This window comes from Pholis gunnellus, assembly GCF_910591455.1.
Source record: "Pholis gunnellus genome assembly, chromosome: 17".
Classification (NCBI taxonomy): Eukaryota; Metazoa; Chordata; class Actinopteri; order Perciformes; family Pholidae; genus Pholis; species Pholis gunnellus.
The window spans coordinates 11291966-11306985 of NC_136544.1; the positions used below are offsets into that span (position 1 = coordinate 11291966).

A 15020-nucleotide genomic window follows, 5' to 3' on the forward strand; every position below is an offset into this window, starting at 1 on the left:
AGTTTGTCACTGTGGCTATCGACCTGTCTGTCACGTCGCTCCTAGCTGGTATGCGGATATCCTCGTCAGGCTGGCAGCTGAGCTTTTTTACACTCTGTCTCACAGGTTGTGTCACGCCTGCCAGATAATTTCCGCAGGAAAAAAAAAAACCCAATAATGTTGCGCAGCACATTCAAATGTTTCCACATTTATGCCTCTTTGTTGGTTCTCGATTGAATTATCTGCCGTTAACTTCCCCTGAAGGTTGCAGTCCAATCGTCTGTGTTTTTGTGTGATATGATATCAAAGTTGCCATGGTAACTGTTTGCATCTCCAAAGTGTGTTTTTTTTTTTTTTCTGATGCTGTGGCATCATACCCAGTAATGAAAATGCAGATGACACGATGAGATCTCTCGCAGATTCATTCATTCTTCACCTTTTTGGCGTCTTGCAAACACCCTGTCCTGCCAGTTTACTTGGTGTGTGTGTGTGTGTGTGTGTGTGTGTGTGTGTGTGTGTGTGTGTGTGTGTGTGTGTGTGTGTGTGTGTGTGTGTGTGTGTGTGTGTGTGTGTGTGTGTGTGATGGTGAGTGTGTGTGTATGAGACAGACAAACAGACACAGAGGGAGACATAGAGAGAGAGAGAGAGAGAGACACAGAGGAAGAGACACAGACTGCGGCACAGCGATGGCTGCTCATTTGTTAATTGATCCAGCTAGTTGAAGACGCCGACAGAATGCCAGGGTTTCTAAGCCTGAAGATCAGGGATGAGTATCTGTAAGCTGCTTAGCCGGCCTGCTGGGAACTGACGGGATGCTTTTCTTCTCTGCTCCTGTGAGGCATGAAAATCAGCAGGTTGCACAGTGGGCAGGAGGCCTGGCTCACAGGAGCTGTGGGGCCAGGGGTTGCACTGAATTTAGCACGTATTGAAAAGAAACCTCTTTCAAACACTGTTGATTTTCGGCACACACTGAACATGTTTCTACATGATGGACGGGTCAACGAGATGGTTGAAATAGAGTTTGACTTATTAGTAGGTCATTAGTTATGTCCGAGTCAAACCACTGTTTTTAAAAAGGCCCATGATTGTGCAGAATGTTCAGGAATTCATCTTTTTGCTGTTTACCTCCTTAAATGTAAGTCATCCTGTTTAGCGTTTGTTAGCAGCAAAAACACACATTTAATAAAACACATAATTTACTTATAATCGGATATAAGTGTTTGTTAATATATCAACTGTAACTCCTCCTGTGGGTACGCATACCATTAGTGGAGGCGTGTCTTCATAGACTGTACATTCATAAAAGAATGTGCTCATATCTTTTTCTAAATATATATATATATAGCATGTTATAAATGTTTTAATGTTTATATACTACTTATAAACAAAGTGTTGGCAACTTGACAACACAAATGAAGATTCAACTTTTTTTCCAGAACATGGATTATATATTGTATTTGTTTGGCCCTCCCCGTAGTCTAACGCTCCAACCTGCTTCACTGTCTGTCTGTAGCTATTTGCGTTGTGCTGTCTGTTGAGATGGAGACCGCTCCAAAGCCCTTTGGTGAAGACCAAAGTTTTTACTGAAACCCCTTCAGCACAGGTTCTGGTTTCACTTATTTAGCATTTTGTTATCGGTTGAGATGTACTCTTACTGGTCCGCTTTCAAAAGAGGACACAGCAGGGGAGTGTGAGATTGAAAAATCTGACGTGCTCTCTAAGTGTTGCACTTCAGTAATGCAGCATCTACTCAGCCACAAATGTCCAGTACTTACTTTTCTGTACAAAGCATCCGTTTCTGCAGTAAGACAGTGATAAATGGTATTTTACCACAGTTCAGTCTTGTCCTGGATAGGGCTCCACTTTTGCCAAAATGTGATGGATCTTTATAAACCGCAATTTAAATGCTATTGCTTTCCTGATAAATGCGATTTTTATAAATGATACCATAATATGACCTGTCACAGCTTTATTGATATTTTCATCACAGACCTCTTATTGAGCTCTACTTACTTCTCATTAAATTTCCACAGTGATTTACATATAATGGTAGAATGTTTCTTTACTAATCAATACAAAATATCATTAATGCTAGCTGATGGGTTTTCACCGAGCAATAACTCTTATGTAATATGTCAGAAAGAGCTAAAGCTAAGGGGCTTTGGACCTTTTGGTCATGGAAATGTATGTGTTGTCTCATTTTTCTGTACATGCAGATCTCACTCTGTCTTTCCACCAGGTCTCTATATGTATATGTGTCTGTCGCTCAATTTAGCTCTTTGTTTTCCTTTTCCTGACAATGCACTGCATATTCAGAAGAGGCAGCCTGTAGGTATATGACAATGAAACCCTCTCACTAGCTGCATGACCCTCCTTATCTCTTCCCTTTTGGTCATTTCCTTTTTGTGTGGAGACTTTAACCTTTCTTTGAGGTGTTTTTTATTTATTTATTTATTTTTTTCAATGATAAAATCACAATGCCTGATGTTAAGATTAATCAAAGAAAGAAAGGCGAAATGTTTGAGCTCCACAAGACATCAGCACTTACACGCTTGAAGAACCAGAATTTAATTTTAAGCATTTTGTCTCCCCCATTTTTCGCACTTGTCATCACTTGTTATCGTTTCATTTCTCTGTTTTCTGTTACCTTGTACCGAAAAAACTTCCATCATGTTCTCCGTTGTCCCAGTAACCAGTCACGTGTCCTGTATGTTTGAGTATCTCGTATTGCTGCATGAGCTTTGCACGCTGGGGTCTCTCTGTTTCTCTCTCTCTCTCTCTTGCTTTTCTTGTTTCCTCCCTCTAGCTTCCTACTTCTCTCCTCTCTGTTCCTCTGCTCTATAGGCTGTTGAGTGTTGTTCACGTGTTCCCTGTCTCCCTCTTTCTCTCTGTGCAGGGGATGTGCTGTTCCAGATGGCTGAGGTCCACAGACAGATCCAAGTGCAGCTAGAGGAGATGGTTGGTATTCTAAGCTCAAAGGGTTTGTAGCTGTGTGGTTTCAACACCGCACAGTCTCTGGCAGTGCAGAAGGTCTCACAGTGTAATATTTTAACAATAGGTGTTGTTCCCTGAGCTCCCGAGCCCCTGTGGGGCAGTACATGGATACAGGATAATTAAATGAACATTAACTCGTATTGAATGAACAGACATGCTGAGTTCATATAAATCCAGGCTGCTAATACCAGAGGTGGCTGGGGGAAGTGGAGTGAGTTAATTGAGCAGTATGGCATTCTGGGTAATACGCTCGTGTAATGAGTTATCCGCAGCTCGTCAATATTAAGTTTATTAGTTTGTGTTCAGTATAGAGGAAGGCCTGGGCATAGGTGATCATCATGTGGATGCCCTGGAGCTTGAGCCAGCTGCTCTTTTATGTCTATACTGCCGCTGTGCCTTTACTAACCGTCCTTGTGCTTTATGCCGATCGTCTTGTATTACGTCATCAGCATGACTCCAATCTAAGAAATCAGGAACAGAATTCCCAGTCTTCACTCTTTGAGCTGAATTAGCTAAATCACAAATCCCCAAATCTGATCTCTTTTACTTCAAGACATCCAGCTCTGTCCATTAAACTGTATCATTTAAATTTAGGACGGATCATAACCCATTGCTTGTATTTTAACCTGTGCACATACCTATATTGCTGTTATATATCAAAACCAGACTTTCCATTTTTTATTAAGTTCATCCAAAGATTTCTGAGTTGGAAATATGTAAATGTGGACTGTTATTTAAGACAACGGATGTTATCATTAACAGTTAGTAAATACAAATGAATGTCAGCAGAGCAAAGATTGAACATTTTGTTCTGGTAGCCGGGTCTTCGGGGCAGGTCAGTTTACAATCTAGTGACTAAATATTGTGTCAGATAGCACTGAATCAGTGACAGTGACAGTGATCTGCAAGCTGAGAGAGGCTTCACAGGCCAGGACTTTGTTGATAAAACATTTATTCAGTGACTGAGTAAATGAGATTAACATATTTATTATAATAACGTATTTGTCTATTGCATACAACTTCATGTGGACAACTTTGTTGCTGACCTTGGTCTCCACATGCAGCCTTCATGATAAATGAAATTAAACTGTTTTTTGTGCTCCCCAGTTGAAATCCTTCCACAACGAGCTGCTCTCTGAGCTGGAGAAGAAGGTGGACCTGGATTCCCGTTATCTGACTGTGAGTATCTGATCGTTCTCCTGGAGCCCGAGTACAGCCTCAATCCAATAAATGCACATTTGATCTCATTATCAGTGTTTTATATTATGTTACATCAGATCTGTTTAGGCCTGATTTGACCAAAGTGATAACGGAGATGGAGGTGAAGTTGTGTTTTAGCATCAGGATCAAAGTCTGTCTCCAAGCCCATTAGAGAGAATGTGTGTGTGTTTAAAGATATGATTTGGAATAACATTTCACGTCTGCTCGCTCATCAAGGGTCGACTGATTATAATAAACCCCTCCTGGAGTGCGAGTGTGAGTGTGTAAGCAGTGTGGAGCTGGTCTACATGAGATATCTTTAGAATGAGTGGGTTGCAGCCTGAGTGTATAGCAGCGCTGCGTTGTTGTTTTGGGGGATGGGATAACGTTGCCATTATTGTACTGTTGGAAGAACTACGTTACGAGCTGCTTTGGCTTACAGGCACTGACTCACTTACACACACTTAATGTTATTGCTCCTAAAATTAAATGGGGAGGGGGGGGGGGGGGGGGGGGGCTTGTTTGTAGACTTCTGGCCTCTTGACTTAACAAAGAGGGCTCATCAGTAAAATCTGAGCTCAAAATGACAACACCCAAGTGTGTTGATTCATCGTTTGTATTTATTTCGAAGTAATCCTGGACTCCATACACATATGGAAATGTTTCATGCTTCTTTCGTTAGTTCAGATGCATCAACTATTTTAGACATTGCTATCGTGATGTATCCCTGAGGTTTTAACATCCATTACTTTTAATGAATTTCCTACAGCTCTGCTGTGGTGATAATAGCAGTCATTTTGCTTCAGACTTTGTGAATTAATCATCTGAAATTTCGACTTCAAAAAGACTCGAAGGAGAGCTCGCTGTTTTCCAAGGCTTGAAGTGCGTGCGTGTGTGTGCGTGCCATTCCCAGCGGTGAATCTCGCTTTGTTCTCCGTCTCATTTTGTCTTGTCACGCGTAATGACTTACGCAGGGTTTTACAACACTGAGGTCAGAATTTGGGCATTCAGTAAACCTAAAATGCAGAAAAAACCAGCACATAGATTTCTAATGAAGAAGAATATTTCTGGCAGATCAGCTGCAAGAGACAATGGTCAGATTCTCAAAGTTTACCAAAGTCCATCTGCTGTCCACTCTTGTTTCTAACCAGATTTAATCCCCAATAATCTGTCTGCAGTAGTAGCCCGTGATTGAGAGTTGTGGGTACTGGCGCTGCAAACAAGCTTTAGATTTGTTAATTAGAAAGAACATTCCAGCTCAAATGAGGCGGATGCTATAGGTATATTATCTTGTTTACCCAATTTCACCCTGCAAACCTTTCACAATACCCAATTGTGTCTTCCCTAACCATCACCGCACTGTGTGATCTATGCGAGGGGGGGGGGGGGGGGGGGTTCCACTGGGGAGCCCCGGCTTCAGGCAGTTAAAGATATGAATAGCAGAGCAACCCATATTGGTTGTACTGCTTTACCTCAAACACTAGGAGAGAATGAAAGGATACATCGTTTATTGTTATTGGGTTTCAAAGACGACACCAGTGCAAAAGCACTGTTTTGTTTTTTTTTGTCCCATTTTGAAATGTTGAGCAAATTAATATTTCTGAGAAGCTCCTGACCTCGGAAATTAATTGACAGCAGATGAAGTTAAGTTGTAAATGTAATATTTGTATTTATTGTTGAGCGGTTTCCAGCTCAGCTCAGACCCACAGAGCTAATACCACCCACTGCCTGTGTCACACTGCTAGTCCTGCAGTGACACAACAACGGCTTCCTTTTCAGCCAAAAGGTACCGAGAGGATACCTTCGTCCTCGGTGTCTTGCGGCACGCAAATGCATGAGCTCTCCTCAGCCAACGTCGCCTCGCACAGAAACCACATCAGCTTTGTCACACCAGACACAGTTACTATAGCAACAGAGCTGGTTCAGCTTGGACACAAAGTTGTTATTCTCAATAAATAAATAATTAAACAAGCGAATCAAAAAAAAATCAAAAACTCTGGTTGTAAAAGGACTAGGCCACTTGTTTTGCTACAAATCACACATTAGCTTTGTCTCTGCAGGCTGCCACTGATTTCTATTCTTTTCACCACCCTTAGACTTGAGATGTGCCGGAGATGGGTAATCACTGACAGTGGACGTTTTTTAAGAGACACAATCAAGTGCTTTGTTGTTGTAAAATCAAACCTGGAAAACAAAAGAATAAGCAAGCATTGCTATGGTAAAGAATGTGATGAATGTGCTCGTTGTCTTTAGATTAAAAGGAAAATCACACAGAAATAATGTCGCATCCATGAAAATGAAGGTGAAATTACTCTGAGATGATTTTCATACTGTTGTGAAATGAGTTTAATCCAATTGCTTGTTTTTCAGGTAAGAATTAGTCTAAAATCTTTTTAGAAATAGGTTGTTAGTAATGTTACGCATTTGTCCATACGTCCCACCTTTGGTCACCCAGGCTTTTGTTGATTTGTGGTCCTGATTTTTGTGTTTTTGCGCCGCCTTGTCTTCCCCACGTAGGCTGCCCTGAAGAAATACCAGGTGGAACACAAGAGCAAAGGGGAAAGTCTGGAGAAGTGCCAGGCTGAGCTGAAGAAGCTGCGCAGAAAGAGCCAGGGCAGCAAGAACCCCTCCAAGTACGGAGAGAAGGAGATGCAGGTGAGCCTCAGGAGTAAATAAGTAGGAAGACGATGTCTCATTACCATTATTATGGGCTGCTCGACTCAGAATTACATTTCTTCCATTGTGAACAGCTACTTTTAAAGCACAAAAATTTTTTTTTCAATATTAACACTCAAGCCAGTTTGTCGCCCTGCTGTACTTTTAGCAGAGTTTGCATGCATGTGGGTGACTGTTGGATTGGATTTGTATGAGTCTTGGAGGAAAATAATGACTTTATTCTTCATAAAGTAAAGAGAATTCACAAAACAGCCAGGATGGGGGAGGAGGCAGTGGCGACGAGGTGCCCTGAGTGGGAAGGCAAATAGTGGAGGTTTGATTACGAGTTGTGTGCCCTCACCAATTTTTCGCACATCCGTACAGCAGGCACATAGACACAAACGTTAACAAGATGATAAGATAAGCTGCACTAAATGATGTAGGGAAGGCTGCATTTACTTTAGCCAAAGTGTTTCTGCACATGACTTTGATCAGGGTTTTAACAGAATGATTAAAAGCACAGCTTGTATATACTCCACAAAACAGCCTACTCGGTTATCCTCCAAGGATGATTTACCTCAAGCACAGACATTTAAAGATAAAAGCTTAAAGCAGAGCTGTATTATTTGCTAAAATTATAAAATATTGCCATTTTATAGTTGTTGTTTGGTGTTATTATTGACTATATAACATCCTGCTGTGACTTTACATATTTGTTTCAAAATGAAGTCAGAATGTGGACTCGTCATGTCAAACATAATATGCTGCTGAACTATGAATATGTACACTTAAACAGAAAGCTTGAAAATGTCTTATAAAGACGGTTCGGCGGCATGCAGTGGGCGTGCTTGTGTAACTGCTACGGTACATGTGGATGAAATGCTCAAACATTTGTATCAAAGACAATATTCTTTGCAACAGCTTTGGTCTTCGGTATCAGACGGCCGACCCCTCACACCTTGTGAAAATGGAAATATATCGAACTGAAGCAATCGCACGGTTCACTGACGGAACAAAGCAGCGTTTGTTCTGGGCGTCATCATTCATGTTGTTATTTCCATAGCAAAGCAACCTCCGACAGAGCTGCTCGGATTAAATTAATTTTGATGAATTGGAATGAACCCTCAGTGTTAGACATAACTTAATTAGTTACCCGTCACATTTACTTTTCCATCACTTGAGTGCCTACTTGACAGGGGAGGTAGTGTTCTTCCTCCACATAGATACACGCACATACCACCTCTTTATTAATCCTTAAGCCGTCACTGTGGTGTTGTTTACAAGTCATTTGTTGGTTAAATCCTGTAACCTGTTGCTGTCAAACTGCGAAAATGGGGACAGAGCGACCGAGGTTCCTTCGCAAGGATATCACTAGAAGCTGGAAGTCTGACTGCCTGGAGAGGTGGAAACAAAAAAATCTCTTACAGGTTGAGGCTTGCAGGGTAATAGCTGAGCTGCTGTTGTCTCGTCGTGTTGTGTGGCCGCCCATGACGGATAATGATCAATAGCTAGAAACATGATTCTACAAACACGTATGGCTACATTGTTTTATAGTATGAAAACGTTGCTCGTCCCATGTTGTAGAATAAAGCACCTCCTCTGCCCAGGGCTCTGAGTTTTTACAGGCACACAGACTTCCCTTTCTTGTCTGGGATGGTATGACAATGCTGGTTGATGTGACTGCTGAGTCGCATTGAGTTTGTTCCACCGTGTCAGGAATGCCATGAGGGGAGACGCTGCATAAAAGGTCAAAGCGTGCAGCAGTCCAGCTTTGCATTGAGGCTGGGCTGGGGATGGGAAGGGTGTTTGAGTGCACTAAGCCAGTAAATGTCAGTCGAGAATGGCAAGTTGTTACATGTTCCGTACTGCCTCGTGTGTTGGATACGTAGGCCTCTGTTGGGTTAGGTGGAGCACAGTTTGACGAACAGAAACAGGAATGGAGGAATGGAAAAAGTTAGTTTTGTCCAAAAAGTTAAAAAAAAATATATCTTAAAAATACAAATCTTAATCAATATTAAGGGCTTATAGAGTTCATAATCTTCATTAAACCCCAGAATACAAATATTTAGTAAGTGAAATTGGCGTTTTTTTAGAGCCTAATGAGTAGTGATGCTAATTTAGAGTTGGTCTCGAGGGGTTCTGTAATACCACAGGGGCATTAGAAATCAAACAGTTCATCCCCTGAGGAGTATGAATGTGCTTAGCCATTACTTTTCTTATCATTAATATCTTGTGTGCAATATTTAAAATGTATCCTAACCGTGGTACAAAAAATGTGTGGCAATCTGCCCAATGGACTTTGATATGTTATTTGTTCTAACTTGTAGTTTGGCCGGATGGTGACGACAGACAAAAGGTCTGGGGGTTCTCTGAAAATGTTAGTGACGCCATGTTTCGTCGCCATTAGTGCGTGCTGTATGATACAGTATCAGTACAGTGCTGTAGATCAAAGTAGATGTGGCAGCAGGCGGCCACTACCGCAGCACAATTCCCAACAATTTAAACTTGATGCATATTGGACATAGAGTGTGACTCTATACTACTCTATTACTGTGTCTCTATGACTGATCAATTGGGTCCATCTCCGCAGAGGAGCAAGCTCATCAGGCTCTGGGCTCATAACGTCAGTTAGCAGAGGAAAAAAGGAAAATCAATCTCCTTTATCCACTTTCAGCCTGCTCCCTTCCACTGATCATATCACGGCTGTAGGCGTGTGAGAGAGAAGTCAACTCGTTTGTGCCAGAGTCCCCCGGGGAGGACGACACACACACACACACAGAGGGAGAGAGCCCTGCACTCTTTGAAGACGCTTCACAATTACATCCACCTCAAAAGGCTTAGATAGTGACCAACGTCCAAGACTATTTAGTTCAATTTCTGCGTACAGAGATGGGTACTTTCAGGCAATATGAGGCAGTTGAGAAAGTACAAGTAAATGTTGCTGTGGCAAGATCAACATTTCCTCATCCTCCTCCTCCTCGTCCTCCTCCGCCACATCTTTGTTATTCTAGCAGATGAGAGGCACAAAAGTCTTCTTTCATATCTCCTCTCTTTTCATTAAAAAGTAAAGTATGTCTGAGCGAAGTCTGGCAGCGGCGGCCGCGTCGCATTGATTGCTCTCTCTCTCTCTCTCGCACTCTTCGCTGTTGTCTTTCCCTTCTTCTCTGTCCGTCTCTTTGTCTGTCCTCCCTTCCCTGTTCTCTCCTGTCTTCAGACACTTCCACTGTTCCATCACATCAATGGGTAAAGACCCTGCCAAAATGCTAATCAGCTCATTATGTAGTTCAGTGGAGTGGACTAAGGTAGAGCAGTAGAAAGGAGTTTCATCTAGATAAACTCCTTTGCACCGCATAGGCTGTTAATAAGAGCTCAGACAGAGACGGGGAGACTGAGTTCAGGATTAACAATGAATGTCTCGAGATGTTCGATAAGAGGATATTCCACACAACCAGGAGGAACACTGAAGATGGATGGAGAAAAACGTGCGCTGTTGACGTGCAGGTGCAGTGGATGAGCACCTGACAAACACACCCAGCCGATTCAAAGTAGTACTGTAGGTGCTTACTGATGTGCACCCTGGAGTGTTACAAAACAATTCTTCTGACTCCAAAGAGTGCTGATGATGAAGGAACTGTTGAGCGGACCTAAGCAGCTCTGAAACTGTGCAGGAGAAATGCTTTTGAATCCCCGCAGGAAGGAAAATGAGTATCAAAGGTGTTGACTTTGTGAATCGTCTGTACGCTTCACTTTTTGGACGGGTGTGAAACCCTCCTGTGTCAGTGATTTGTAATTACTGGAAGCTGTATTAGTGTTCAGTGCGGCGGAGTGCACACTGCATATCTTGTCAGGATTTCGTCCTGAATATGTCAGTATAAGGGGGGAGGTGGCAATGCTGATCTCTTAAAAGCCTGCATGTGAGAACTGCATTGACGTGTTGCAGGTTTAATTTATATTCATAACCTTTGCAAAACAAGTCATTCCAGCTATGACGTAACCTGAGGTTGCTCAGCTATAATAGTGGCTGCTCTCTGCCTGGGCCTTTTGCACAGCAGTCGTTGTCTTGGGTTACTTTGGTGACCTTTTTAAATGGTTTGAGAATTGGGCCATGTGGATTTGACAAGTCCTTTTAGCTTGTTGAGGTGATGCTCAGCCCTTTAACTGAATGCTGTGCCTGTAAAGAACTAAAGCAACTGACTGAACCAGTTTCAAAGCACTTAATTTGAGCTTAAGGTGTACAGAAAGAACAGAATAAGGTCAGGCTGTTCTCAGGAGAAAAATGCGTTCATCCCAGTCTTGCTTGATTTGACAACTTGGCTCTGTGTAGTAAGGGTTTAGGTGGATTTCTACCACCGCTAGTGCAAAAGGCCGTTCCTAAAAATGTAAGCATCATTTATGCACCGACGATATTCCTCCACACGTGGACTCCCAATGAACTAACTTGTTGCTTTTGGCTGTGGGGAAGTAGTGTGCTCTGGTGGTTACTAAATGAGATGCATGTGCACTGTGCGGTGGCACCAGAGGATCTTCCATGTAGCTGCAGGAAACGACTCCAACTTAACAAACTTCTTTTATTGTTCACCTTTGTGAAATGTATTGAAAAAACTTTCTAGTGCTCTGAGAATACCGAACCTGAGGAATTGTGACAATTCTTCTCTCTTACGGCTAAGACTGAAATGACAAAAGAAATATCCACAAACTTAAGACAGTGTTTGTTTCTATACCATTTCCTAATTTGAAAGGGTATTGGACTCGTGTGTCAACAAACAAGGTAGCCATTTTTATCATTGGAAGCATTCAGAACAAAGTGTATTTGGTGATTACCCATGACACGCCAGCTTGATTTGTATACCAAAATAAATGCATTTATATGTGTATTTGTTTCCAGTTGTGTAAAAGAAACCCCATAGCAAACCATAGCAATATCCCAAAGAAAAGGTCAAATCATAAATACAACCCTCTCTTCTGTCAGTAATCAGCAGATGTTACAGGATTAAAGCCATGAATGTCAGCCTACTTCTAGACTACAGTATCGAAAACATTCAGCTACCAACGTGCAAACTCTGCTTTCTGTCAATAGGGTGCCTGACACGTGTATGCACACACTCTCATAAAAACCTAAATGCCACTTCCTCCTCAAAATATGACTCCCTGTAGCTTCTCATCACCCCCACTGCCCATCTTGTATGTGTGTGTCAATGTACTCGCTGAGACATTTCCCATTTCCTTTTTCAGAGAGCTCATGTTAAGACGAACCGTCCGCTTCCGGTCTCCCTCTCTTTCTGTCTCTGTTACTCACTCTTAAACAATTATCAACACACTGGCTATTTGTTATTGTCTGACACGTAAAATCGATAAGTGGATTTCGTGAGCAATTCCACCTCCACACTACGGGATCTTCAGTCATAATTGCCTTGCCTCGGTAGCACTCAGGAGGGAAAATCTGGCCTGAGAAAGTTACTGAGTAAGGCTCTTTCCTTGCACAACTATTACCGCCAAGGTGCACTTAAACCCTAATTGCTCCAGTGAGGCTCTGTGGTGATTGGCAGTAGAAGACGGCGCTGGACTGAGCTGCTCTAAGTGTGAATGGGTGTAATTGTGTGAATGTGAAGAAGGGTGTTATTTAAAAAAAGGAGTACTTAGATAGCTGCTTTGACCCTTTCCTTGTCAGAGCTTCTGTCCATTTGGCATAATGCTGTGAAAGGACCTGCAGTGCACCAGTAGCCAAAACTTCTTTTTCACTGTCTCAGGTGTAAAACCTATACAAAGATAATGATGAGGCATATGAAATAAAAGAAAATGTGGACATCTTTTGATTCAAAACACTGGCGTGGTGTGATTCTTGTGTATTCTTATGTCCCATGTTCATGTGTCATTGTGTTTGCCCCCCACCCAGTTTGTGGAGACCATCAGCAGTAAGCAGACCGAGCTGGACACCTTCATCGCAGAGGGATTCAAGACGGCCTTGTCTGAGGAGCGTCGCAGGTACTGCTTCCTGGTGGACCGCCAGTGTGCCGTGGCCAAGAACAGCAGCGCCTACCATGGCAAGGTAAGTGTCAAACCACTAACAATAAGAGGGGTTTTTCTTTTACGATCAAAGAAAGATGACAAGAGACATGAACACCATGGAATTAGAATATGTAAGGATGTATTTCAGTCATGGCTACTGTTCTCAAGAAGACAGCTGTTTAAGTCAATGCTGCCACTTTAAGTACTTTGGTTTTAAATCTCAAGTATTTCTAGATGTCTAGATAATTTAAAAATACCTAAATGTTTTGCTTTAGAGTTTTCCACTCAAACTCTCCCACACAGTCCTGCTGAAGCAGATTGGCGGTGTGTTTTGATCACATTTGATTGATTTGTGACGACAACACAAGCAAACAAACCCCTCGACTGTTATCGGATGGAAAACTCTGATTGGTGCATAGAAATTACATCACATTTTTTCCCACCTGAGCCTCGCCAGCTCATAATTGTCGTAGGAAATCTCCCATTTGAAATAAGCAAATAATGTTCGAACTTCGGCACGTGGGTCTTTATCGCTCATAGAAAGAAGCCACTTAGAATCAGTGTTTCCTTGAATAATTCATTCTACCATCAAGTATATGTTTGCAGTAACTAATAGAGTCTAACCCGTTTTCCCAATGTCACCGTATAGTTTTCAATACTTTTGATCTCTCAACTAATGAGGAACACATTTTCTCTCCGTTATGTCCAGAAAGGGATGTGTGCAGAGCTTGTTAGGTCAATTTATAAAATGAATTTCCTTTCTGCTATTGTGTTGATTCTAGCCAGCTACTCGCCATCTGTCATCTGTGTTGTATTTGAAACTCACCTGCTGCAAACCATTGTTCAGCCAAGAGAGCGTACTAGGAGATATATAATTCAAAGTCGCATTAGCTTTGACCGCACACGGGGGCCTCTTCATTTTAAAAATTCATTAAGACTGTAGACAATGCCCAGCTGACAGGCATACCTGAAGCTGTAATCCATCATTGCACCTTCGAGTGCCCGGCCAACTTTTTGTGTAGAGAAGTGCCTCGCTTGTTTGGTTCATGAGAGACCTTAATAGGAAAAGGCATGAAACACGCTGAATGCAGAGAAAAAACGGATTGAAATCAAAGCTCAGGACAAGAGTTGCAAACTGTTTCTCACTCATTTTGTTTACTTCAGTCCGTAGAGAATTTTATTATACCGGCTTGTTATTTTCACTCTGCTACTGACATTTAATGCGAAGAAACTTTTAGATCTGAACAGACCTATATCATACCATCAAAGGTAATGGAGCGATATTAAGGATTTCGTTTTTATATGTGTGTGTGTGTGTGTGTGACAAATGTATGCCTTTCCATTATCCAAGAATTTGATATTCTTGCGTAATGAAGTATATCAGTCTCCTGGGATTACTGGTGGGTGTGAACTGCCAGCCTGAAGATGTGGCTGGAGCAAGACTCTTTGTTTGTGTTTGTGTGTGTGTGTGTGTGTTTGTGTGTGATGCTGCTTCTTTTTTCAACATGGAGTCTAGTCATTAATCAGGATGGGGGTGTGCGTGGGAGGAGTTCACCTTTAGCAAACTGAAGAACCCTCTCCCAGAGGGTTCACAGTGTGTTTGTCAGTGTGCAAGATTGTGTGTGTGTGTGTGTGTGTGTGTGTGTGTGTGTGTGTGTGTGTGTGTGTGTATGAGAGAGGGGAAAAAGAGACGGTGAGAGCTACAAATTAGCACATACAAAGGGACAAAACTGTCAGTGTTTTGTGTCTGTGTCCATGTGTGTATACTGTACCGTAGAGTTTTACACAAATGTGTGGATTTCTGTCCTTCCATTAAACTCTTCTTTCGATGGTTGTGGAAAGAACAGCCGTGTCCACAGGCTGCGAGATGCTGCAGTGGGCAGCTTGGTTGTATGTTCGTCTGTCCCACAGCATCACCCACGCAGCACATTATCATAGTTGTGCAAAGGGCAGTGGTCAAGGATACAGAGTGAGGAAAAACCTTTGAGAACTGATGTTTGTAACGATTCTCTATTTAATAGAGAATCGTTGCCTGAGCTTTGCTCTGGCCGCATTGCAACTACATCAATACCATTTAATGCCTCCGCGCCGGCGACAGTCGTGGCTAGAGGCATTATTTGTTCTGGTTGTCCTGCCTCTACATATGTCACATTCTTGTGAAACCAATATCTCTCACTTGGAGGCAA

General features: G+C 42.2%; 1 protein-coding gene across 1 annotated transcript in view; it reads left to right on the forward strand.

Annotated features, from left to right (window-relative positions):
- Window positions 1-15020, forward strand: part of LOC306709529 (BAR/IMD domain-containing adapter protein 2-like) — a 48296-nt gene that overhangs the window by 24319 nt on the left and 8957 nt on the right. Inside the window, exons 4-7 of the mRNA XM_079177712.1 lie at window positions 2876-2937; window positions 4081-4152; window positions 6691-6828; window positions 12722-12874. Of these exons, the coding sequence (XP_079033838.1) occupies window positions 2876-2937; window positions 4081-4152; window positions 6691-6828; window positions 12722-12874 (425 nt within the window). The remainder of the gene's footprint in view (window positions 1-2875; window positions 2938-4080; window positions 4153-6690; window positions 6829-12721; window positions 12875-15020) is intronic.